General features: G+C 45.6%; 1 protein-coding gene across 3 annotated transcripts in view; it reads left to right on the top strand.

Annotated features, from left to right (window-relative positions):
* Positions 1–24,063, top strand: part of PPP1R13B (protein phosphatase 1 regulatory subunit 13B) — a 91,792-nt gene that overhangs the window by 37,574 nt on the left and 30,155 nt on the right. For all 3 annotated transcript variants that reach the window (XM_039255829.1, XM_039255828.1, XM_039255830.1), the window contains exons 3-4: positions 9,270–9,389; positions 14,888–14,964. In XM_039255829.1, coding sequence (XP_039111760.1) covers positions 9,270–9,389; positions 14,888–14,964 — 197 coding nt within the window. The remainder of the gene's footprint in view (positions 1–9,269; positions 9,390–14,887; positions 14,965–24,063) is intronic.

The following is a 24,063-nucleotide window of genomic DNA, read 5'->3' as shown; positions in this document are numbered from 1 at the left end:
TTCTTTAAATTTTGAGAGAGACAGAATGCGAGCAGGGTAGGGGCAGAGAAAGGAAGAGAGAGGGAGAATCCCAAGTAGACGCCATGCTGTCAGCCAGAGCCCATTATGCTTCTTGATCATGGAAACCATGAGATCATGACCTGAGTGTCAAGAGTTAGATGCTCAGGGCACCTGGGTGGCTCAGTTGGTTGAGCGTCTGACTTTGGCTTAGGTCATGATCTCATGGCTTCTGAGTTCGAGACCCGTGTCAGGCTCTGTGCTGACAGCTTAGAGCCTGGAGCCTGCTTCAGATTCTGTGCATCTCTCTCTCTCTCTCTCTCCCTCTCTGCCCCTCCCCTCCTCATGCTCTGTCCTTTAAAAGTAAAGAAACATTTTTAAAAAGTCAAAAAAAGAGATGCTCAACTGACTGAGCTACCCAAGCAACCTGAGAAATATCTATTTAGAGCCTTTGCTTATTTTTTAATTGAGTTGTCTTTTATTATTGAGTTACAAGAGTTCTTTTTTTAATTGAAGTATAATTGACATATAACATTAGTTTCATGTTTATCTAATGATTTGATATTTGTGTGTATTGTGAAATGATCACTACAGTAAGCCTAGTTAACATCTGTCAGCACACAGTTTCAAAAATTTTTTTCTTGTGGTGAGAACTTTTTTAAAATGTTTGTTTATTTTGAGAGAGAGAGCCTGAGCATGAGTGGGGGAGGGGCAGAGATAGAGGGGGAGAGAATCTCAAGCAGGCTCCATGCTGTCAGTGCAGAGCTGACATGGGACTCGATCTCAAGAATTGTGAGACCATGACCTGAACCAAAATCAGGAGTCAGAGCTTAACTGACTGAGCCACTCAGGTGCCCTGTGAAGAGAACTTTTAAGATCTATTCTTTTAGCAACTTTCAAATATGCAATATAATACTAACTAAAGTCACTGTGCTATCTATACATTACATCCCCACCAAGAGTTCTTTATATATTCTAGACACAAGTCTCTTATCAGGCATATGATACTTAAGTATTTTCTTCCAAAGTCTTGTGCTTTTAATGTTCTCCATAGATTTCAGAGCAAAGATGGGGCACCTGGGTGGCTCAGTCAGTTGGGTGTCCACCTTTGGCTCAGGTCTGATCTCATGGTTCATGGGTTCGGGCCCCACATCAGACTCTGTGCTGAACCTTTGTTCAGAGCTTGGGGCCTGTTTCGGATTCTGTGTCTCTTCCTTTCTCTGCCCCTCCTCTGCTCACATTCTGTCTCACTCTGTCTCTCAAAAACAAATAAATGTAAAAAAAAAATTTTTTTTTAAAATTCAGAGCAAAGATTTCAGGGCACGTTGAGAGGAACTTGACTTTGATAAATGTTGGACTATTACTAAACCAGAAGTAAGAGGCCAGGTTCTCAGTTCCCAGTCTGATAACAGTGACAGGAAGGACGGGGGATAGGTAAGTAATTATAGTTTGTTAGGGGACTGGTGTTAGAGCCTCATCTTTCTTCCCCAGCCTCGTAGCATCCTTGTTTTTTGTTACTTGTTATCACTCCTAATTCCTTACCTCCCTCTCCCTCTCTTTTACCTGGTCTGGGAGGGGATAGACTTTTCTGGAAGTATTATTGCCCCAGATGGCCCCTGGCCACTTGAGAATGCTAATCTCCCTTCTGTGAGTCTTTGAGTTGGTGGTATCCTGTCTTCAAGCCCATCTGAAATCATAACCCTTGGTGTTACCTCATCAGGAGTGAGACTGACACATCACAACAGAGGGCCACAGTGGCGTGCTGTATTTGCGATGGCTTGTGCATGTGCTAGCCTCATTGCCAAGAACAATCCCTAGTACCTGCCCTCCTTTGCTTGGCTGACTTCTATGCATTCTTTGCCTCTCCTCCCTTCTTTGAATCTCAGAGGGTGTTTAAGCATCCCTCCTCTGGGCTCTAGGACTGTCATAGTATTTATCAGAACATAATACAGTAGCTTTCCTATAGCGCTCTCATTGGATTAAAGTTCCTGAAGGCAGGGACTTGTCCGTTCACTGTCGTATCTTCTTAGTAAACACAAGTCATTGACTAAAACAGGCCAGCAATGCTGGTCTGAAGAGATGTTTTCTAGTGGGTAAGATTCAGAGGAAGGGGGAAAGCACTTAGAAAAGCCATTCTCAGTCTCTTTTACCCTAGAGAAACCCTTACGGTAATTTCCAGGTTTCAGAGAAAGCTTCCATAAAAGTGATTGCATCTACAACTCGTGGTGCATTAGTGTGATCAGAATGTCGTAAGTATAATAGTCCAGTATAATTGTCAGTGCTTTTGAGAAGAGTGTGTTTCTCTGAGGGTCTGTACGTGAGGTCGCTCGGCTGCTGTGACAGTGTCACAGCCTGGTTGGCTTGGACACCAGACATTCAACCTCTCCCAGTTCTGAGGCTGAGGCGTGAGATCGAGATGTCGGCAGGCATCTTTCCTGAGGCCTCTCTCCTTGGCTTACAGATGCCACCTTCTCTCTCTGTCCTCACGTGGTCTTCCCTCTTGTGCGTGTCTGTGTCCTAATCTCTTCTACATATGAGGTCACCGGTCATATTGGATCCAGGCCCACCCCATTAACCTCATTTTTACTTACTACCTCCTTAAAGATCGAGTTTCCGAAGGGTTGTATTCTGAGGTTCTGCAGGGAGTTCAACATATGAATTAGTGGGGGGAACACAGCTCAGCCTGTAACAGGCTGGTAAGTTGGCCAGCTTCTTTATATTAGCCTACTGTACCTGTGTTTCCCTTCCCCACACCAGGTCCGCTCTGTCGCAGACCAGGAGCATGGGTAGAACCTTCAGCATTTCCTTTTGTTAAATTTCCTACTTGATTTTATTTTTCCTTATCCAAGAATACATGTAAGTCTTATCATAGATTTCCAGTATGGATACTGATGAGGTATAGTACATATTATATGTGCGGGGTAGTTCTGTTTTCACTTTCAAACAAAAATGATGTTTTATTTAGCCTTTAGTATTTTTTTTAAAGGCAGGGAAACTTAGCTTACTTTCCTTGGAATTAATCTTTTCGTTGAAATTTAAAAAAAAATTTTTTTTAATGTTTATTTTTGAGAGAGAGAGAGACAGAGCACGAGCAGGGAAGGGGCAGAGAGGGAGGGAGACAGAGAATCCGAAGCAGGCTCCAGGCTGAGCTGTCAGCACAGAGCCGACACGGAGCTCCAACTCATAAACTGCGAGATCATGACCTGAGCCCAAGGTGGACGCTTAACCGACTGAGCCATCTAGGCACCCCTGAAATTTTTAATTCAGAAAGGGAAACAATACATTTGTTAAATGATTGACTTAAGACAAAATTGGATTTAATTTTTATAAAGTTATGCTCAGACTTGGTAGATTTCAATAAAGGTTGTCAAGGCAACATTATTACTTTCCTGTGACTTATTTTTCTGTGGTAACTGTTGATAATTAAGTCTTCCTTCCTATTGAGCTAGAAAAATAAAGATTGTGAATTTATTTTTAAAAATTTTTAATGTTTATTTATTTTTGAGAGAGAGAGACAGAGCATGAGAAGGGGAGGGGCAGAGAGAGAGGGAGACACAGAATCCGAAGCAGAGCTGTCCGTGCAGAGCCCGATGTAGGGCTAGAACCCATGAACTGCGAGTTCATGACCTGAGCTGAAGTCAGATGCTTAACTGACCAAGCCACCCAGGCGCTCCGATTGTGAATTTATTTTAGTTAAGGTAAACAACATGAAAAATTACGGATAATGATGATTAGTAAAGTGACTAAAACTGTAGCTGCTGACCCCATAAGCCAAAGCAATATGAATAAAATATGGCCCAGGACACAGTTCTGTGCAAAACTGAGGGACATGATTCGGCTTACAGATAGGCCTCCCTGTTATGAAATTACAATACGTGTATTTTTAAAAATCTTTTGTATAGGCCTGCATACATAAAAAGTTACTTTCAAAACTAAAAATGTATGATATTTACTTCTTTTTTTAATGTTTTATTTATTCTTGAGACAGCGCAGGTGGGGGAAGGGCAGAGAGACGGGGACAGAGTATCTGAAGCAGGCTCCATGCTGACAGCAGTGAGCCCGATGAGGGGCTTTGTGGGTTTTGTGGGTTTACAAACTGTAAGATCATGACCTGAGCCACAGTCAGATGCTCAACCAACTGAGCCCCCTAGGTGCCCCAATATTTACCTCTTTAAAGTACGCTCTGTTCTTGGTTTTTCTTTGCAAATACTCAGTTGTGTGCTAAACTTGAGCTGAGCAAACACAGATTTCATTTTCAGCTGAGATGAGACCGTTTCTGTCCTCGCCCTGACACTTAGGGAACAAGACAGAGCACTCCTGCACGCACAGAGAAGGCACGTTAGCAGCACAGCCTTTGCTACTTTGCTGTGAATGGCAGGACTTCTTTCCTTATAAAAATCTAGAACTGGGGCACCTGGGTAGTTCAGTCGGTTAAGCATCTGACTCTTGATTTTGGCTCAGGTAATGATCTCACTCACGGTTCGTGGGTTGGAGCCCCACGTTGGGCTCTGTACTAACAGTGTGGAGCCTGCTTGGGATTCTCTCTCTCCCACTCTCTCTCTGTCCCTCCCCTGCTCATGCTTCCTTGCTCTTTCAAAAATAAATAAACTAAAAAAAAAAAAAAAAGAAATCTGGAACTTCCCTCGGGCAGAGCAGTAAATTGCATCGTGAGTGTATGATTGGACTGCAGCCTGTAGAGTTCTCGCTTTGTTTCAAAGTCCATTTCTCAGGGTGAGCGGATTTAGAGAAAGGTCTCTCCCCCAGCCACATGCTTGTGTTTGAGGTGGACGACACTGCTCAGTGTCGCCTCGGCACTCTCCGGGCCGCTGCCTTTGAGTCTCCATCTCGCTGATGGCCTTCCTCACTTTCAGGGACAAGCAGCATGGGGAACAATTCAAGGTTTCCTGTTTTCCCCTTTAAGTTGAGATAAAATTCACACAGAAAAATCACTGATTTAAAGTGTACAATCGAGGGATATTTAGGACATTCATGGTGTTGTGGAGCCGTCACCAAAGTCTGTACCTCTCCGTTCCTTCCTCCCCCGGCCACCAGCAACCACTGTGTGATCATCTGGCTCTATGTGTTGGACTCCTCTAGGTACTTCATATAAACCCAGTTATATGATGTGTGCTTTTCTGGTCTGGCTTCTTTTACTTAGCATAATGATTTCAAGGTTCATCCATGGTGTAGCATGTTTCAGTACTTAATTCTTTCTCTTGGCTTCATAATATCCATTGTATGATAGACCACATTTTATTTCTCCATTCAGCAGGTCATGAACATTTGGGTTGTTCCCTCTTTTGGGCTGTGATAATGCTTGCCGTGAACATTCCTGTGCAAGTGTTCGTGTGGGCGTATGTTTTCATTTCTCTGGAATGTAGGCCTAGGTTTAGAATTTCTCTGCTCTCGCACCTTGTCTTCAAAAATTGCCACTTTGGGCTTCCAGGAATATTTTTTTTTTTTTTTTTTTTTTTTTTTACAAATAGTTTATTGTCATCCAGGAATATTTTTAAAACAAAACACTAATAAAATGTAAAATAGGAGGGGCGCCTGGGTGGCTTAGTCGGTTAAGCGTCCGACTTTCGCTTAGGTCATGATCTCACGGTTCGTGGGTTCGAGCCCCGCGTCGGGCTCTGTGCTGACTGCCAGCTCAGAGCCTGGAGCCTGTTTCAGTCTGTGACTCCCTCTCTCTCTGACCCTCCCCTGTTCATGCTGTCTCTCTCTCTCTCTCCTAGAAATAAATAAAACATTTAAAAAAAAATAAAGCATAATTAATAATAAGCAAGAAGTTACCACAAAAAAATTTCCACAATACAACTCACTTTTCACCTTCATAACCCCTGTTTGTTATGTTGGTAACAGAACGAGTGGGGGTGGGGACAGACCCTGAGGTTCACAACTCTTTAGAATGAACAATTCCCTCCAGTTTCCTAGTTTGGCGGTGGAGGTTCTCATAGGTCCTAGGGATCAGCCTCAGCACGTGAGGAAGTGTTGGGGGAGATGTTTCTGGACAGAGAGGCTGGTGTCACGGCCTGCAGCCCTCCCTCCATGCAGTCCAACACTCCCCACTTGCCCACTACCTGCTTGAGAATCGGGTGGTAGTTGGGAGGTTTGGAGGGGCGACCCAGCAGATAACCACCTCAGCTAAGTCAAGGCCAGCATCACAGTGATCTGTCATGGTGATGGCATGTACACCCTAGTATGATGAGATGAGAAGGTGCACCCCACCCCTGTGGAGTTCTCCCCAAAACCTATCGCCTCATTCTAACCATGGGAAAAACACTAGACAAGCTAGAATTGGAGACATTCTGCAAAATACCTGGCCAGAACCCCTCAAAACTGTCAAGGTCATGAAAAAAACACAGGAAAGGACCGAACTATTAATGACCAGCGGAGACCCAGAGGTCAAGAGAAGTAAATGCAACTGTAGTTTTCTGGTTCAGTTCCTGGAACAGAAAGAGGACAGTAGGGGAAAACTGGCGGAATGCAGATAGAGCTTGGAGTTTAATTAACAGTAAGGTACCAGTGTAAATTTCTTAGCTCTGACAGAGATACTGTAGTTAAGATGTTAGCATGAGGGGAAACTGGTGAAGGGTGTATTGGAACTCTGTACTGTCTTGGCTACTTTTCTGGAAGTCTAAGATCATTCTAAACTGAAAGTTATTTTGGGGGCACCTGGGAGGCTCAGTCAGTTAAGCATCTGACCTCGGCTTAGGTCATTATCTTGTGGTTCGTGAGTTTGAGCCCTGTGTTGGGCTCGCTGCTGTAAGTGCGGAGCCCGATTCAGATCCTCTGTCCCTCTCTCTCTGTCTCTCTTTCTCTCAAAAATAAACATTAAAAATAGTTATTTTTAAATACTTATGTAAACAAATCTATAGGATACAAAGGAATAGATTGAGATTTATATGATCTCTATGGTGATTTAAAAATCCTTGAAGAACACAACATGCTTGAAAAAAATGGAGAGACAGACATGTTCGTGAACTAGAAGACTCAGTTTACAAAGACTTTGGATCTCTCCAAATTTTACTTGTAAATAAATTAATATGATTACAGTCAAAAGCCTACCTTTAAAAAAAGAACTTGACAAGCAGCGCCTTTTAAATATTTGTGAGCGCAGGGGCACCTGGGTGGCTCAGCCGGTTAAGCATCCAATTTTGGCTCAGGTCATGATCTCACAGTCCATGGGTTTGAGCCCGGCGTTGGGCTCTGCGCTGACAGCCCAGAGCCTGGAACCTGCCTCAGATTCTGTGTCTCCCTCTCTCTCTCTGCCCCTCCTCCATTCATTCTCTGTCTCTCTAAATAAAGATATAAAACAGATTTTTTTAATTTTTTTTTTTTATTTATTTCTAGGAGAGAGAGAGAGAGAGACTACGTGAGCAGGGGAGGGTCAGAGAGGGAGGGAGTCACAGACTGAAACAGGCTCCAGGCTCTGAGCCGGCAGTCAGCACAGAGCCCGACGCGGGGCTCGAACCCACGAACTGCGAGATCATGACCTAAGTGAAAGTCGGACGCCTAACCGACTAAGCCACCCAGGCGCCCCTAAAACAAATTTTTTAAAATAAAATAAATAAATAAGTATTTGTGAGCGCAAAGGGCTGAGCAGTGCCAAAATGGTTTTAAAGATGAGCCACCTGAGGGGACGTGTCCTGGCTGATGGCAGCGCCAGCTATAAAAGCACAGCAGCAAAGACCATGACTGTGGCTTGGAGATAGAGTGACAGCCCACCCACTAGAAGAGACCAGGCCACGAGGAGCCCTGAGACGGGTCAGAGGTGACAGTTGTGTCTCTGAGGAAAGGAGAGACTAGTAAGTAAGTGATGTGGGGACAGTTGATGATTAAAGTAGGAAAAACAAAATCAGTTCCATAAGGTCAATGAAAAACAATACTTTATAATTTGTAGGAAAAAATACAGAACTGGGGCGCCTGGGGGGCTCAGTCGGTTAAGCGTCCAACTTCAGCTCAGGTCATGATCTCATGGTTCATGGGTTTAAGCCCCACGTTGGGCTCTGTGCTCTGTGCTGACAGCTCAGAGCCTGGAGCTGCTTCAGATTCTGTCTCCCTTACTCTCTGCCCCTCCCCCGCTCATACTCTGTCTCTCAAAAATAAAAATAAAAATAATGGGGCCCCTGGGTGGCTTAGTCGGTTAGGCGTCCGACTTTCGCTTAGGTCATGATCTCGCGGTTCGTGGGTTCGAGCCCCGCGTCGGGCTCTGTGCGGACTGCCGGCTCAGAGCCTGGAGCCTGTTTCAGTCTGTGACTCCCTCTCTCTCTGACCCTCCCCTGCTCACACTGTCTCTCTCTCTCTCTCTCCTAGAAATAAATAAAACATTAAAAAAAAATCTTTAAAAATAAAAATAAAACTTTAAAAAAAAATACAGAATATTCTTTTGACCTTGGAGTAGAGAGAATTTCTTGTTCCAAAACCTCAAAATTAGAAAAGATTGATAACTGTTTACATTATTTTTTAACTTCTGTGTAACAAAAGGCACCAACAAAATTAAAAGACCAGCCTATTTTCAATGTATGTAATCAACCCAGGATCAGTATCCAGAACACGAGCAGTTCTTCAGATACCGAGGAAGAAGGCAAACAGCCGAGGGTTTTCTTGTTTGTTTTGTTTTCTGTGTCTACACGTGATGCACTTCTAAGACAATTAGGATTATAAACGTAAGAAATGGTACCTTGTAAGTTTAACAAAATGTCAGTGCTCTTCTCCAGTAACTGGTGTCGATATTCTATTAGGATTTAATTTTGAGCTTTTTTCTTTAATATTTGAAGTGCATTAGTACATTTAATTCTGTAGAATGTATTTTTTATTATCAACTTGGTAGTTTGTGGTTTCTGCAAGTGCTGGCCAGCATTCACAGTCAGGGTACCTGATTGGCCCAGATGGGCAGTGTCCATCCCGTGCATATCTGATGGCCGCATGCAACATGCTAGTGAATGGCCACGTGGGACCAGTTTAGTCTGTTTCTTTGAAGGCTGGGAGGCACACCGCTTCCTGAAATGGTAAATAAGGATTCTAGGGGGCAGTTTGCAGTGTTCCCTATTTCACGTTGGAGAATCGCTTTTATGTTCATGTCTTGTGCTTACGTGCTGCTACCTAGATTATTTCCCACTCCTGCTTTCACCTCGTTAAGATTTAGTGCTTATAATATCCTTGAATTCTAATATCTATGTGCCTATTTATTTAAATCTGTTTTATTTACTTTTTGCTCTTGGTTGGAGTCATTTTGTTTCTGGAATAAGTAAGATGTGGTTTTTTTCTAGAGCGTCCCATACCCTTTGATCACATGATGTATGAACATCTTCAGAAGTGGGGGCCACGCAGGGAAGAAGTGAAATTTTTCCTTCGACACGAGGATTCCCCAGCCGAGAGCAGTGAGCAAGGTAGATAAGTGCTTTGCCCATTTGTTAATTCCTGCCGTAAAAGTTAATTTAAGTAAAATAGGAATAAATGTTAAATTATTCTCATGCTTTGTTTTCCCTTCACGCACAAGTGGGGAGAGGAAGAGGTGGTATCTCACGCTTCTTTGACCTCCGTCCCTGCAGTTTACAGTCTCTGCACTTTGTAGGCGCCCCGCCCTGCCCTTGCTTCTGTGTCCGGGGCGAGGTCAGTCGGGCGAGGTATTCGGACCTGTGAGGAGGCCTGCTGCTCAAAGAAACTGTTGATAAACGCCAGGTGCATCAAATACCTAGATTTTAAGAACAAATGAAAACATGAAAGGATTAAAAAAATTCTGAGAAATAGGTTTTTTTTTTTTAATTTTTAGAGTGAACGGGACTTTTCTAAGTATAACGCTAGGCGGTAAAAGACTGGGAAACAACTATTGAAAAAATAAGAACCCCCCAAACCGTCAGAGTGGCAGTAACCACCCTAAGCGAAATCAAAAGAAAAATGATAAGCCAGGAAACAGCATTTAGAGCTCATATTGCCAAAGGCTAACTACCTTTTTATATAAAAGTTTCTAAAAATTGATAAGGAAAACCTGCTTAAGAGAAGGGGAAATCTACAAAGACACAGGTCACAGAAAAGCAAACCCATGTGGCCCTAGGGTATGTGAAAAGATGCTCAGCCCTCTGCCTCATAAAAGAAACGCCAGGAAAGCAGTGGGACAGTGATTTCACCTGTTGCGTTGGCAAAGACTAGAACACTTAATCACCGCGTGGGCAGCGAGCGTGAGAAGCCGCCCTCCGCCGTGTCGCTGTGCACGTGTCGGCCGCAGCGTCTGTGGAGGGCGAGTCAGCGGTCTCTGTGAAACTTAGAAGGGCACCAGGCCTGTTACCCAGCAGCCTCACTTCTGAGAACTTCGCCTGAAGCTGTGCGGACACACGTGCGGTGATGCACACGCGGTGTTCCCCTGGGACCCCACGGTGGGAGCCATGTGAAGGCCCGCCATGGGCATTGGTTACCGAGTGGCGGTGGGCCAGTCAGGAAGCTGTGGGCCCCTGCTTGACAGTGTAGACCGTGTCCCGAACAGGTGAGTGAGCTTAGTGCAGCAGCACGCACATCGTGCTGCCTCCCATGCGGCAGGGACGGAGCATCATACTGTACCCCTGTCTTGGCTCACCGCTGGGTGAAGTGTCTCTGGAAGCAGAGTAAGACATGCAACGTGGCTGGCCCCGGGGGACAGCTGCAGGATGGGGGGGAGGGCAGAGTGTTCATCATGTACCTGTTCATTCCTTTTGAATTTTGAACCATGGGAATATGCTACCTATTTTTGAATTAGAATTTAAACAAAATAAGAGCATCTCTTAAAAAAATTTTTTTTTGCATTTATTTATTTTTGAGAGAGACAGAGCGTGAGCGGGGATGGGGCAGAGAGAGAAGGAGACATAAAATCTGAAGCAGGCTCCAGGCTCTGCGCTGTCAGCACAGAGCCCGACGTGGGGCGTGAACCCATGAATTGTGAGATCATGACCTGAGCCAAAGTTGGACACTTAACCGACTGAGTCACCCAAGCGCCCTGAAAATCTCTTTTAAAAGCATATATACTGCACTTAAGAGATCCTTAACTTGTTATTCAGCCGTGATTGTGGATTACTTTTGATATTTAAAACAGTGAAGGGACATCCTTTTGTAAAAAGAATATTCCTTTATTGCAGATTATCCCCTTTTATTTGTATTTCATCAGAAAGGACATTTTGCTCCTAGGGTGAGCTACTAGCTGCTTTAAAATCATGTTTCCATAGCTGTAAGTGTAGTGCCAGTGCTGGTTTTACAGTGCACCACTACTTCTGGGCTTTAGTCCGTCTGCTGCTGGTCAGCTGGAGTAAGCAGACCAGGGCTCCAGGCCCAGCTCTTCATCCACTTTTACCTTAGACAAGGGCCTGCCTCTCTGCACAGAAGCCCCCCGAGAAGGGGGCTAGACTGGCTGTCAGCTGACGTGCTCTTCTAGTGCCAGGAGTTTATTTTAGCTCCCTTCCCGAGCTTTCCAAATACGTGTACCCCTCTTGTACATGGCCACACTTAAAGGTTTTCTATTTTACTTTTACGTACTTTTATGTATACACAGCGTGTGTACGTAAGCGTTAATGTCCTGGGTATGTTTGGGGGAGGGGGAGTTAGGCCTTATTCTGTTCTTACCTCGTGAGTTCAGAAGTGTCAGGGATACTTGAGAGAACTGTTCAGTCATGAGGAGGTGACAATGCTGACCTTCGAGGGGACCTTCATCACCCCCCCCCCCCACAGTGCTGCTCAGCCTGCTGGCCTTTCAGGTACCCCAGACTGACGGGGAGGGGAGGATGCTGAGCTGCACGGCCTAAAGGAGACTGCCGTCAGCACGGAGCAGGGCATTTAGAAAAGGCAGGCGGGGGACCCTGAGGGGTGAGCGGCACGTGGAGGGGAGCGGGAGGCCAGGACGAGGAGACTCCCCGGAAGGCGCGGTGACGGGGGATTCACATGCCAGCCCAGGCCGCCTGGGGCCGTTGGTCAGGACTGAAGAACCAAGTTCATCACAGCTTCCATGGCTTTTCAGAACTTCCAACAAAGTCCCTGCCTCCCTACTTGACACGCCTCAGCTTGGCTTAGGTGGCATTTGTGGTAGGACCCTCCCTGTCTCCTCAGCCTCCCTGCGCCGCCTTTCTCCATTTCAGCCACATCCTTTCTTACATCTTCATTCTGTGGCCCCAACTTACAGGGCCCTCCCCCTCCCCCCTCCCCCCTCCCCCCTCCCGCCGTATGCTCTCCCCTCTGCCTGTGCTTCGGTGTCCTGCGCCTCTCTCAGAACCCAGGGACAGAGACGCAGGTAAAACAGGGCTCTTTGTTCCCTGTTTTGTTCGTGTTCATGGAGCTGCTCCTCCAGTTTAGACTCTAAGCAGCCAGAGCTGAGGATCCAAGGCTCATGTTTCCTCTTGCTTCCCACAGAGCTGAGCACAAGGCAGTTGTCACCCACTGATACTACTTAAAAGGGATTAACATTTGTGGTTAAGTGTCTGACTCTTGATTTTGGCTCAGGTCTTGATCTCCCAGTTTGTGGGTTTGAGCCCCATGTCAGCATGGAGCTTGGTTGGGATTCTCTCTCTCCCTGACTCTCTGTCCCTCCCCTGTGCGCACGTGCATGCTCCCTCTCTCTCTCTTTCAAAAATAAACATTTAAACAAAGGGATTACATTTGAGTGTTTACTGTGTAGAACTACAAAATGCATAACAAGAAGTAAAAGACCTCCGTCACCAAAATGCTAAGGATTCTCTGGAAGCTAGAGGAGAGTGTAGAGGATGTCCACTCCTCATCACCTTGTACACTTGGGGGAACAAGCTTGGAATGGAAAGGAAGTTGATGAAGGCCGTATGCGGGGCATAAACTAGACTCCAGGAGCCGGTGCACCAGAGTTGGGAGCGAGGCTGCTTACTTAGCATGGATCTTGGGCAAGTGACTTCCCATCCTTTGCCCCTGTCTCCTCATCTGCAGGGTGTGTAGGGTTGTGATGGGGTTAGCGAGGGGTACTGGTGAAGTGCTCGCTAAGTATTGGCTCTTACCATTCATTATTTTCTGACTCTAAATTGCAAGGTCGGGGCGCCTGAGGGCCTTGGTCAGTTAAGCGTCCAACTTCAGCTCAGGTCATGATCTCGTGGTTCATGGGTTCGAGCCCCACATCTGGCTCTGTGCTGACAACTTGGACCCAAGAGCCTGCTTGGGATCTGTGTGTGTCTCTCTGCCCCTCCCCCGCTCACACTCAGTCTCCCTCTCTCAAAAATAAACAAACATAAAAAAATTAAAAATATAAAAATAAATAAATTGCAAGGTCATCAGGTTTCTTTACCATCAAAGGCACTTATCTTATAATTTTAATGTGTGTTTTATAGTATTCTAACTTCTTGATAGTCTGTTGTTTAGAACAGATATTCTATTACTTGCCAACATCTTTCCCCATCAGAAGTGCTATATATTTATGTACTTTATATCTCTGCCGTATACGTAGAAAGAGTAAGAGATTTCTGTTTCCCTAAGAACCAATCTTTGCCCCCTTGGGGACAGTATCACTGTCTGGGAGGATGCATGTTTTAAGGTGAAGCAAGCCATACTTCCATTATAGCATTTGTCTTTAAATTTTTCAAAATAATAGGAAGGAAATACAGCAAAAAATCAAAAAATGTTTTCCTTTTTTAAACATGAGGTTTATGTGCCTTTGAAGTCACGGATTTTAAGTACTAAGGCAGGCTCTGGGGTGTAGTAATTCTCTAGTCGGAGGATGGAGTGCAAGAAGAGTGGGCTGGGGCAGGCACTGGACACATCAACGACCTTGGTCTTTGCGGCTTCAGAGTCACCAGGTGCATGATTGTGCAGCAAGCTTCATTTTGTTTAAAAAACAAAGATTCAACAGGGCAGGGGCACTTGGGTGGCTCAGTGGGTTCAGTGCCTGACTCTTGATTTCAGCTCAGGTCAAGATCCCAGGGTCGTGGGATTGAGCCCCGTGTTGGCCTCTATGCTGAGCGTGGAGCCTGCTAGAGCCTGTTTGGGATATTCTCTCTCTCTCTGTCTATCTCTCGCCCTGGTCCTCTTCCCCTGTTAGTCACTCTCTGTCTCTCTAAAAAAAAAAAAAAAAAAAAAAAGAATTATTTTAAAAAAATATGACAGGATGTGGAAACCAATTTGACAATAAACTATTTGTAAAAAAAATATATATATATATATATATATATATGACAGGACATACAATTTCTCCAGTTTAAATTTGAAACCTTTTTTGGGGAAACATTTTTTTAATATTTATTTATTTTTGAGAGAGAGTGAAAGAGAGAAACAATGCAAGCAGGGGAGGGGCAGAGAGAGAGGGAGACACAGAATCTGAAGCAGTCTCCAGGCTCTGAGCTGTCAGCACAGAGCTCAACACGGGACTCAAACTCACGAACCGTGAGATAATGACCTGAGCCAAAGTTCCAAAGTTGGATGCCCAACCGAGCCACCGAGATGCCCCGAAACATTGAATTTTTATGGAATCAAGGAGAATTCTGAAGACTGCCTGAATTGTGTTGGTGCCCCATGCCAGTGGGGAGCCTGCCAGTGAAGGCCAGTTCTGTGCATCAGTGTTTTTATTAGTGGATATTCAATTCTGTTTTAGTCCCTGCTAGAAAATGTTTAATAAAAACTAGTTGTAAAATACATATAACATCAAACTTCCCGTCTTGATCATTTTTAAATGTTAGAAATCTTTCGATGTAAGTCAATTTTTAAGATTCTGAAATAGAGAAAAAAATTTCATGTAAATAACTTCATAAAAATTATGAAAATTATAAATATTAGCATTTTTCCAACTGTTGTAGGTGTTGACTTGTTCAGCCTGCTAATTTATACTTGTGTTCAATAAATACTTAAACCAGTGAAGGGGTGGGAGGGAACCATTGTACTAATGTGTCTGTTAGTGAGTGTGGCCTTCTCGTTTCTTTAGGTGGCCGTCAGACCCAAGAGCAGAGAGCCCCGAGAAATGTAATGAATGTGCCCGCAGAAAAGCGCACGGAAAATGGAGTAAGTAATAGTGAATCAGATTGAAGTTTTAAAATTGTTTTTTACAGGTACCAATAGGTTTGGGTTACAATTTATTTTTAAAGAATTATTTCGGGGGTAGAAAGTATCATTTCCAGAGAGTATTTCAAAACTTGTCATGAAGTTACTCAGCGTCTCTGGGTGGCTTCCCACCTCTAATAGTGTGGCCCGCATGTAGCTGCATCCTCCGTGTGTGACTGTGACCCGGGCCCTGGGGGCACGCGGCCTCACTTTCTAAGAGATGAACAGGCACACTTTGCCCTGTGCTCCGTGTTGATGTCTTGGTCCTTCTGTCAGGTTCTGAAAGACACAGTGGCTTTCATGGAGACACATGGAGCCTTCCTCAGCGCTGCCTCCAGCGGAGAGGACTTCCCTCATCAGATGGCCGAGCGTGGGGAGGGCAGGCCTGGCGGGAGGCAGGGAGTCCCTGTCCTGTGTGCTGCGAGAGTGAGCAGAAATGAGGGGATGGAAGTGAGTGAGCGAGAGCACGGTGAAGACGAGAGAGGTTTTCAACGTGGTCTTTCTGGAAATTTTAGTAATGACTTTTCCAAATAATTTTCAGACTAGAGAACTTGCTTCTTTTTCTGGCTCTGCCACTAACTAGGTGTGTGACCTTGGGCGGGTTACGTCCTAGCACAGAGCTTGCACCACCAGACGTGGGGAAAGAGCACACGGTGCGGGGTGTGGAGGGCCCATAGTCACGTGTGGGCTTTAGAACCTTCTAACGAGCTAAATTCGAGCGAGTTACTTTGCCTCTCTACTACCCAACTTGGTATGACTGAAATGTGATTTTTGGTTTTTTATGGGCTACTGTTGTGACTTTAGGGGATACCCTTCTCTCTCTTTCTCTGTGAGATGAGGGTATTAGCACCTTTCCCCGTTTTTACTCCTTCCCTTTCCCGCCCGCCTACCTTCTAGCTCATCGGTTGTACTTCTGTGTTGTCAAGGTTGGTAATATTTGTACTGCTATCTCACTGAGCCTCTTAAAAACCATTTAATAGTGTTTATTATTTTAGATTTTGCAGATATTGTTCACTGCAGGGCCCAATGGTATACTAGATTGTATATTTTTTCTGCTGACAGCTCAGAGCCTGGAGCCTGCTTCAGATTCTATACCTCCCCCTCTGTCTGACCTTCCCCTGCTCACACTGTCTCTCTCTCTCTCTCTCTCTCTCTCAGAAATAAATGAAACATTAAAAAATTTTTTAAAAAAAGAAAGAAAGAAAGAAAAAATGCCCAGATCCCATGGGCAGGATTTTTGGCTCAGTGGGTGTGGTGGTGGTGGTGGGGGGCTCCTGGAAACTTCCCCATGTGACTGTGTTGCCCTGCCTGGTTTGGGAGCGTCTGGGCTACGTGCATATGCTGCCAGAAGTGTTCAGAACTTGTGAAACTAAATTGCGAAGATTCTCTTGAGTTCTAAGATTGCCCATGACCTGAACTTCAGGGAAGGATAAACATATTGAGTGTTAAGTGCTCTGTATTGAAGTTGAGGGTGTGCATATGATACAGGGAAGGGAGTCAGAAGGACAGGATTCCAGTTATAAAGTGAGTTTTCATGTGCTCTTTTCCCTGATAAAGTTGTTTCTTAATGGGGAGACGATATTTCTATCTCAAGATCAGCAGAACTGAAACCTGACAGCAAAACTAAAAATGTGTTTATAGCCTTTACGGGAGTTTCTTTTTTTCTTTTTTTAATTTTTTTTAATGTTTTATTTATTTCTAAGAGAGAGAGACAGCGTGAGCAGGGGAGGGTCAGAGAGAGAGGGAGTGACAGACTCTGAAACAGGCTCCAGGCTCTGAGCTGGCAGTCAGCACAGAGCCCGACACGGGGCTCGAACCCACGAATCGTGAGATCATGACCTAAGCGAAAGTTGGATGCTTAACCGACTAAGCCACCCAGGCACCCCCTTTACGTGAATTTCTGATTAGAGGAAGGCAGAGAGCTGTCAGGAGATGTAACTTGGCGCTGGAAGCATCATATCAGAGTCACTGCTGTATTTTATGGTGCAATACCTGCCTGCTACGCCCAATAATGTATTACGTTTGTAAAGTCCTTATTGTCTACAAAGCACTTTCACAAGCATTTTTAAAGTTCGTAAGATATTAAAAACCTCTTTCTTCAAAACTTGGGTACATACCTTGGCTATAGAGTAATGGCGCACCGAGCCTTCTGCTCTGTGGGCTGTAGCATCCAGGAGCGCATCAAGCAGCAGCGGAGGGAGGAGGGTGTGTAGGTTGAAAGAGAGGGACAGGAAGCTGAGTTGGTATGGTTCGCGCAGCTGCCAGGGCAAGAAGGTGGGGACTTCCGCTGTCCAAAAGTCACAAGGGTCAACAAGTCTTCTAAGAAAGAAATGCCCAGATCGCTGGCCTTCTGACTCAGTGCGCCTGGGGACCTCCGGGTTACGTGCACACACTGTTGTGAGCATTCAGAACTTACTTGTCCCGGGGCGCCTGGGGGCTCAGTCTGTTACGCATCCAGCTCTTGATTCCAGGCCATGTCATGATCTCACGGTTCATGAGTTCAAGCCCTGCATCAGGCTCTGCACTGACAGCACGGAACCTGGTTGGGATTCTCTCCCTCCCTCTCTGCCCCTCCTTCCCTCTTTCTCTTTCTCTTTGTCAAAATAAATAAACTTTATTAAAAAAAAAAAAAAAACACTTGTCCAACAGTTTTGGAGATCTGGTTTGACTATATGCTATAAAGGTATTTGCGTCAGGGCTCCCCGCCCCGCCCCTAGGTTCAGGGGTTCACCGGGAGGGCCCACAGGACTCAGGATCTAGCTGTGCTCACGGCTGGGATTTCCCGCCCTGAGAGGATACAGACTTGTGTGGGACGAAGTCTGAGGACACCAGACGCCAGCTTCCGAGAGTCCTTCCCCAGTGCAGCCCCGCGGGACGTGCACAGTCCTCCAGCCACCAGCTAGGACAACAGATGCGACGCGTTGTCCACCAGGGAAGCTCAGTAGAGCCCCAGTGTCCGGGCCCCTGCTGAGAGCTGGTCATGTGGGCGTCCTCTCTGTAGCAAATAGGGAAGCTCCAGACCCCTAGTAGGAAGCAAGTATGTGACACAACCGTGTTCGCTGCACGGATGTTTTAGGTTCAGCGAGCCTCCCGTCACTTCTGGGAATGGTGGGACCCCTCCCCAAATCTGAGTTCCCAGAGGGCAACCCAGGGCTTGCCTTTAAGCAGGCCCATAAGGAGGGTGGTCTTCAATCTGTGGTGGAGATGCTTCTGTCCAGCGCCGTTTCATGGAGGGGTCCTGGGGGTGCTTTTTCCTGTTTTCTCCGCCAACCAGACGAAACCATGAGTCAGTTCCTGCTTTAGTCCTGTACATTGCCGAGGCCTGATGATCCTGCCCCCTCTGCTTTCATATAAGAGCTTGTAGTTTTAGCCCTTGGGTCCGGGTCTGTGATGCACTGTGAGTTGGTATATGTGTCTGGTGTATGAAGTAGGGGTCTGGATTTATTCTTTTGCCGGTAAATATCTATTTGCCCTTGCAGCATTGGGTGAAAAGACTGTTCTTTCCCCATTGAATTGTCTTGGCACCTTTGTCAAATCAAAAGTGGCCGGAAATGTGAATTTATTTCTGGAAGCATTTGTTTTTAATTCTGTGACTTGGTCCCCTGTGTGGCATACGGCACCTGGGACTCACCTGTGCCTAGTGTCTCCAGATGAGGTAACATTTCAAGCATCTAGAGAATGAACTTGTAGACTTCCACCTGTGGAGTCCAGAGACGTTGCCAGTTTTCAGGACTTAACTATCCTGTAACTTAAGTGGGACTGTCCAGCCTCCCTTCTAGCTTGAGGTGTGTCCCAGGTCCGCCAGGGTACTTCTCGGCTGTTCTCTTTTCTTTTTTTCTTTTTTTAAATTTTTTTTAATGTTTTATTTATTTCTAGGAGAGAGAGAGAGACAGCATGAGCAGGGGAGGGTCAGAGAGAGAGGGAGACACAGACTGAAACAGGCTCCAGGCTCCGAGCTGGCAGTCAGCACAGAGCCCGACGCGGGGCTCGAATCCACGAACCGCGAGATCATGACCTGAGCGAAAGTCAGACGCTTAACTGACTAAGCCACCTGGGCGCCCCTCGGCTGTTCTCTTTTCAGTTCCGACCATTTTTGTTGTCTCTTCTCCTGTTAGTTCATTTCTGTGGTTTTACATTATTTGATGCCAAAATCCCTTTACTGTCACGTATTGGTTGGGGGACTTGACATTAGAATTAAACAGCTCTCGGGGCGCCTGGGTGGCTTAGTCGGTTAAGCGTCCGACTTTCGCTTAGGTCACTATCTCATGGTTCGTGGGTTCGAGCCCCGTGTCGGGCTCTGTGCTGACTGTCAGCTCAGAGCCTGGAGCCTGTTTCGGAGTCTGTGACTCCTTCTCTCTCTGACCCTCTCCTGCTCACGCTGTCTCTCTCTCTCTCTCTCCTAGAAATAAATAAAACATTAAAAAAAAAAATTAAAAAAAAAAAAAGAATTAAACAGCTCTCCATTGTGAGCAAAATGAGTTGTGGATTTCTTTCAGTTTTCTCTTTTGGGATTTGTTGACTTTACAGATTCTGAGGGTTAGCATCCATCAACGTGTCTGGAAAATTCTCTATTATCTGGGCAGGTATTTCTTCTTCCACATTCTTATTATTTTTGTTTTCTGGAATGCTTATTAGACATATGTTGTATCTTTCATTTTATTCTCCTTTTTTCTTAATTTCTCTTTAAAAAATTTTTTTAATGTTTTATTTATTTTTGAGAGAGAGAGAGAGAGCAAGAGTGGGGAGGGGCAGAGACAGAGGGAGACACAGAATCTGAAGCAGACTCCAGGCTCTGAGCTGTCAGCACAGAGTCCGATGCAGGGCTCAAACTCAAACTCAGATCGTGACCTGAGCCTAAGTCAGACACTTAACTGACTGAGCCACCCAGGTGCCCCAATTTCTCTCCTATTTATTTTATTTATTTTTGAGAGAGAGACACAGAGATTGGGGAGACGGGCAGTAAGGGGGGAGAAAAAGAATCCCAAGCAGACTCTGTGCTCTCAGAGCAGAGCCCAACATGGGGCTCGATCCCATATTACTTATTGCCAAAGAATAAGACATAGTCTGGGAGAAAATACTTAGAAATCCTGTATCTGATAAAGGACTTGTATCCAGAATATGTAAAGAACTCTTAAAACCCGATTAGAAAATAAACAACCCAATTTAAAAAGAAACAGGGGTACCTGTCTTGAGATTCTCTCTCTCCCTGTCTCTCTGCCCCTCCCCAACTTGTGTGCGCGCACACTCCCCCTCCCAAAATTTAAAAATAAATAACAAATAAGAAGAGGCAAAAGATTTGAATAGATGTTTCACCAAAGAAAACATATGCATGTCAGGTAAGCACGTGGATAAATGTTCAACACCATTAGTCTTTAGGAAAATACAAGTTAAAACCACACTGAAATACCACTGTATACCCATTAGAGTGTCTCAAACTAGAAAGACCGATCCTAACAAGCGTTGCTGAGACTGTGGAGAGCCCATAACTCTCACACACTGCCGTTGGGGACACAAGGTGGTATAGTCTGGAAAACAGTGTGACAGTTTTTCTAAAACTTGAACATGAATCTTTTATGTGATCAGCAATTCCACTCCTAAGTATTTACCAAAGAGAAAAGAAAGCAAGTGTTCGTACAGACTTATACATGAATGTTCATAGCAGTTTGATTTACCAAAATCTGGAAACCACCTTAATGTAACAGGTGAGTGGACAGAAAACACTACGCGTGCGTATGGTGAGATCTTACTGAGCAGTGATGAGGAGCGAACCGCTGATACCCGCGGCAGCAGGGATGGACCTCACTGTGCTGAAAAGGAGCCAGGCCACAGAGTACATACTGCTGGATTCTCTGTGCATAAAACTCTAGGAGGTGTGGACCAACCTCTAGTAGCAGAAAGTAGATGGGTGGTGGCCTGTGTGCCTGGGAGCGAGCCGGGGACAAGGAGGAGGTCGGGGGAGGGCCACAAAGACACAAGTGTGCAGGGTGCAAGCCAGCCTCCGCGCACCCTCATCGCTACCTTACTGCTGTGTCAGCCCGGCGATGCTTTCAGGAAGAGGCGTGTGTGTTTCATCTTCCCTTGTAGGTGCGGGCTCAGGAGTGCAGCTTTGCGCGTCTCGGGCGCCGTGCTGTTGGCCTCAGAGCGGTTCCCGTGGCATTGCTTCTAGCTCTCAGGCGGCTTGTGGTGGTTTTCTCTAGTGATATTCATGTTCATTTTCCTGCTGATCTTTCCAGCCCTGACCGTTCCTAGCTACTTGCCTTGGGTATAAATATGTGTTGAGCCAAACTGAGTTTATATGGGTGAATTTTAATCATAAGAGTAATTAACGTTGATAGCATAAAATAGCACCGTATAGTAGTATTACAGGGCATGGGAGCCAGTAGACATTTTAGATACTAATTGGCTCTTATTAATTTGTAAGGCTTCTTCTTTTTTTTTTTTTTAATATTTTTATTTATTTCTAGGAGAGAGAGAGAGATAGCGTGAGCAGGGGAGGGTCAGAGAGAGAGGGAGATACAGACTCTGAAATAGGCTCCAGGCTCTGAGCTGGCAGTCAGCACAGAGCCCAACGCGGGGCTCGAACCCACGAACCGCGAGATCATGACCTAAGCGAAAGTCGGACGCTTAACTGACTAAGCCACCCAGGCGCCCCTAATTTGTGAGGCTTCTTAGTAACTGTTAGAATATGAAATACTCCAGCTCCAGAATATAATGAAATGTTAAAGAGACTCAATACTGAATATTTTTTGGGATACAAATATGTCTACATGTTTATAATGTATCTTGATATCATTATCACATATTTCATTTGCTAAACAGGCAAGTAAAAATGCTCTCCCAACCTAAGTGATTATAACCAGAATACCCTACAGCTTGGTTGGCTTCCTGGGGTGAGGGGTGGGGGGAATATCTCCCCGGAGAGGTCAGATGCTCTGCAGAGGTGCAGGGGAGAGCACGAAGTGCTCTGGGAGGCAGGAACAATGGAGCAGAAATTGTGGGGACGAGGAGGCGGGTGGTGCTGAAGAGGGAAGAGAGCTGATGTGTCCTGGTTGGGGAGGGGCCGGGTCATCCCTGTGCCAGGAACTGGGACTTATTCCTGTAGGATATTGAACGAGAGAAGGACAGGAAGGACCCCTCTGGTGCTAGTGCTGTTGGAGTTCTGTGTCCCGCAGAGGGTGGGGGTGGGGCTGGAGGCAGGGAGCCCTGTGAGGTCACTGCTTGCCACACGGGATCCCAGAGAGAGACTTCCATGCAAAGGAAGTTTTTGAAAAGAAGTATTTCAAGGTTATGGAGATAGAGCTCAAAAGGTGTGCATGTGTAAACTACAGTTTAGAAGAAAGGTTTTAATTCATTCCGTCCTGTAATTCATGTTATCTGCTTATATGAAATTATCCCAAGAAAGTAAAAGAGGGAGTTAGGATCTTTTAGACTTCCTCTGGAATAATACAAGCAGTGATTAGGCAGGCCTCCTCTAAGAAGCCCTCCATTGTCACTGAGCAGGTGACATTAGTCTGTTTTGTCATTTCTCATAATCTTGCAAAACTAAAGAGTAGCCTAGAGTTCTGTTCTTCTCTATATTTGATTTCTTTATTATTATGTGCTAGAATCAAGTTATCTGTAGCTTTTGTGTTTTTCAGTGGGGGAAATTAATCCTTTCCTGTTACATTGAACCATATGAAATTGTTGATGTTTGACCATTTTCGATCTACAAAAATAGTATTTTCATATGATTCAAGCTAATGACATACAGGTGGCATCTGGTGGAGGATTTACCCTTTGGTACAGTAAGTGAGTGGGCGTTAGTGGCTGTCATATGTGCCTGGGGAGAAAAAAAAATGGGAGGCCAGGACATCCTGCGTGAGGGAATGAGCATCCAGCTCAGCGTCCTGACACTGTTCCTGGCCCGCCACTGTGCTTGGGAGGGCTACCCAGCCCCCTGCCAGAGCTCAGTTTTCTCATCTGTGAAATAGGCTTAAGAACTTTCCTATAGGGGTTGTGTAAGCATCTACTAAGATAACCGTAAACTCAGGTTTATATAAACGTCTGACATGCAAGTGCTTGTTGCATGTTGTTGAATCTCTAGAATTCAGAATGCATGAAATACTGAGTTCTCTCCCATCTCTGGAAGTGGAGTCGGATGCTGAGTGTCAGAACAATTGTGTGAGAGGTTCTGCAGAGGATCAGAAAAAGCTTCAGGAAGCAGATGGCATGGCCACGAGGTCTTTTTTTTTTTTTTTTTTTTTCTAGGAGAGAGAGAGACCACGTGAGCAGGGGAGGGTCAGAGAGAGAGGGAGTCACAGACTCAGAAATAGGCTCCAGGCTCTGAGCGGGCAGTCAGCACAGAGCCCGACGCGGGGCTCGAACCCACAAACTGCGAGATCATGACCTAAGCGAAAGTCGGATGCTTAACCGACTAAGCCACCCAGGCGCCCCGGCCACGAGGTCTTAAAGGATAGGTAAAGGGTAGGAAGCTGGTGGAAGGGCTTTGTAGCCAGAGGGAATAATCTGAACAGAAATGTGAAAGTGGGGAGGTGTCAGCTCTGGGGTGGAGAGGCAAGCGCAGATACGAGAGAGACACTGAGCAACAGCTTCTGTTTTGAGCAACGTAGGTTCAAGTTGATGATGAGGCTGAGGTTTCTGGGGAAATGCTATAGCCATTAATGGAAGTAAGAAGTTTAGGGAGGAAGCCGGGGTGGAAGGAAGGGAGGAGTTTGGTTTTAGACATGCCGAGGGTGAAGTGGTGGCAGGCCATACAAGTCAGAGTGTGACTCTGGCCGGGGCACTGTGGTCCCCCAGGCTCTCCTGAAGAGGCCAGGGATGGGTGGCAAGACCCACCAGAAGGCCCCCTGGGTTTTCCATGCAAACTAGCACAGAAAGGGGCGAGTGAGACCGGCCGTTGGGCTCGTGGCATGCCATCTCATGGCATGAAAGCTTGAAAGCTTAGGGAATTTTCTTTTCCCAAGTAACAGTATCGTTGTCTTTGTAACCAAAGATGCAGTTGTTTAGTTGAGTATTAAAATCAGCAGGCCACTCCTTCAGATTGTGTCTCCCTCTCTCTCT

The sequence above is a fragment of the Hyaena hyaena genome, unplaced genomic scaffold, assembly GCF_003009895.1.
Source record: "Hyaena hyaena isolate Hyena2069 unplaced genomic scaffold, ASM300989v1 scaffold_546, whole genome shotgun sequence".
Taxonomy (NCBI): Eukaryota; Metazoa; Chordata; class Mammalia; order Carnivora; family Hyaenidae; genus Hyaena; species Hyaena hyaena.
This window is presented reverse-complemented; position numbering and strand designations above follow the sequence as displayed.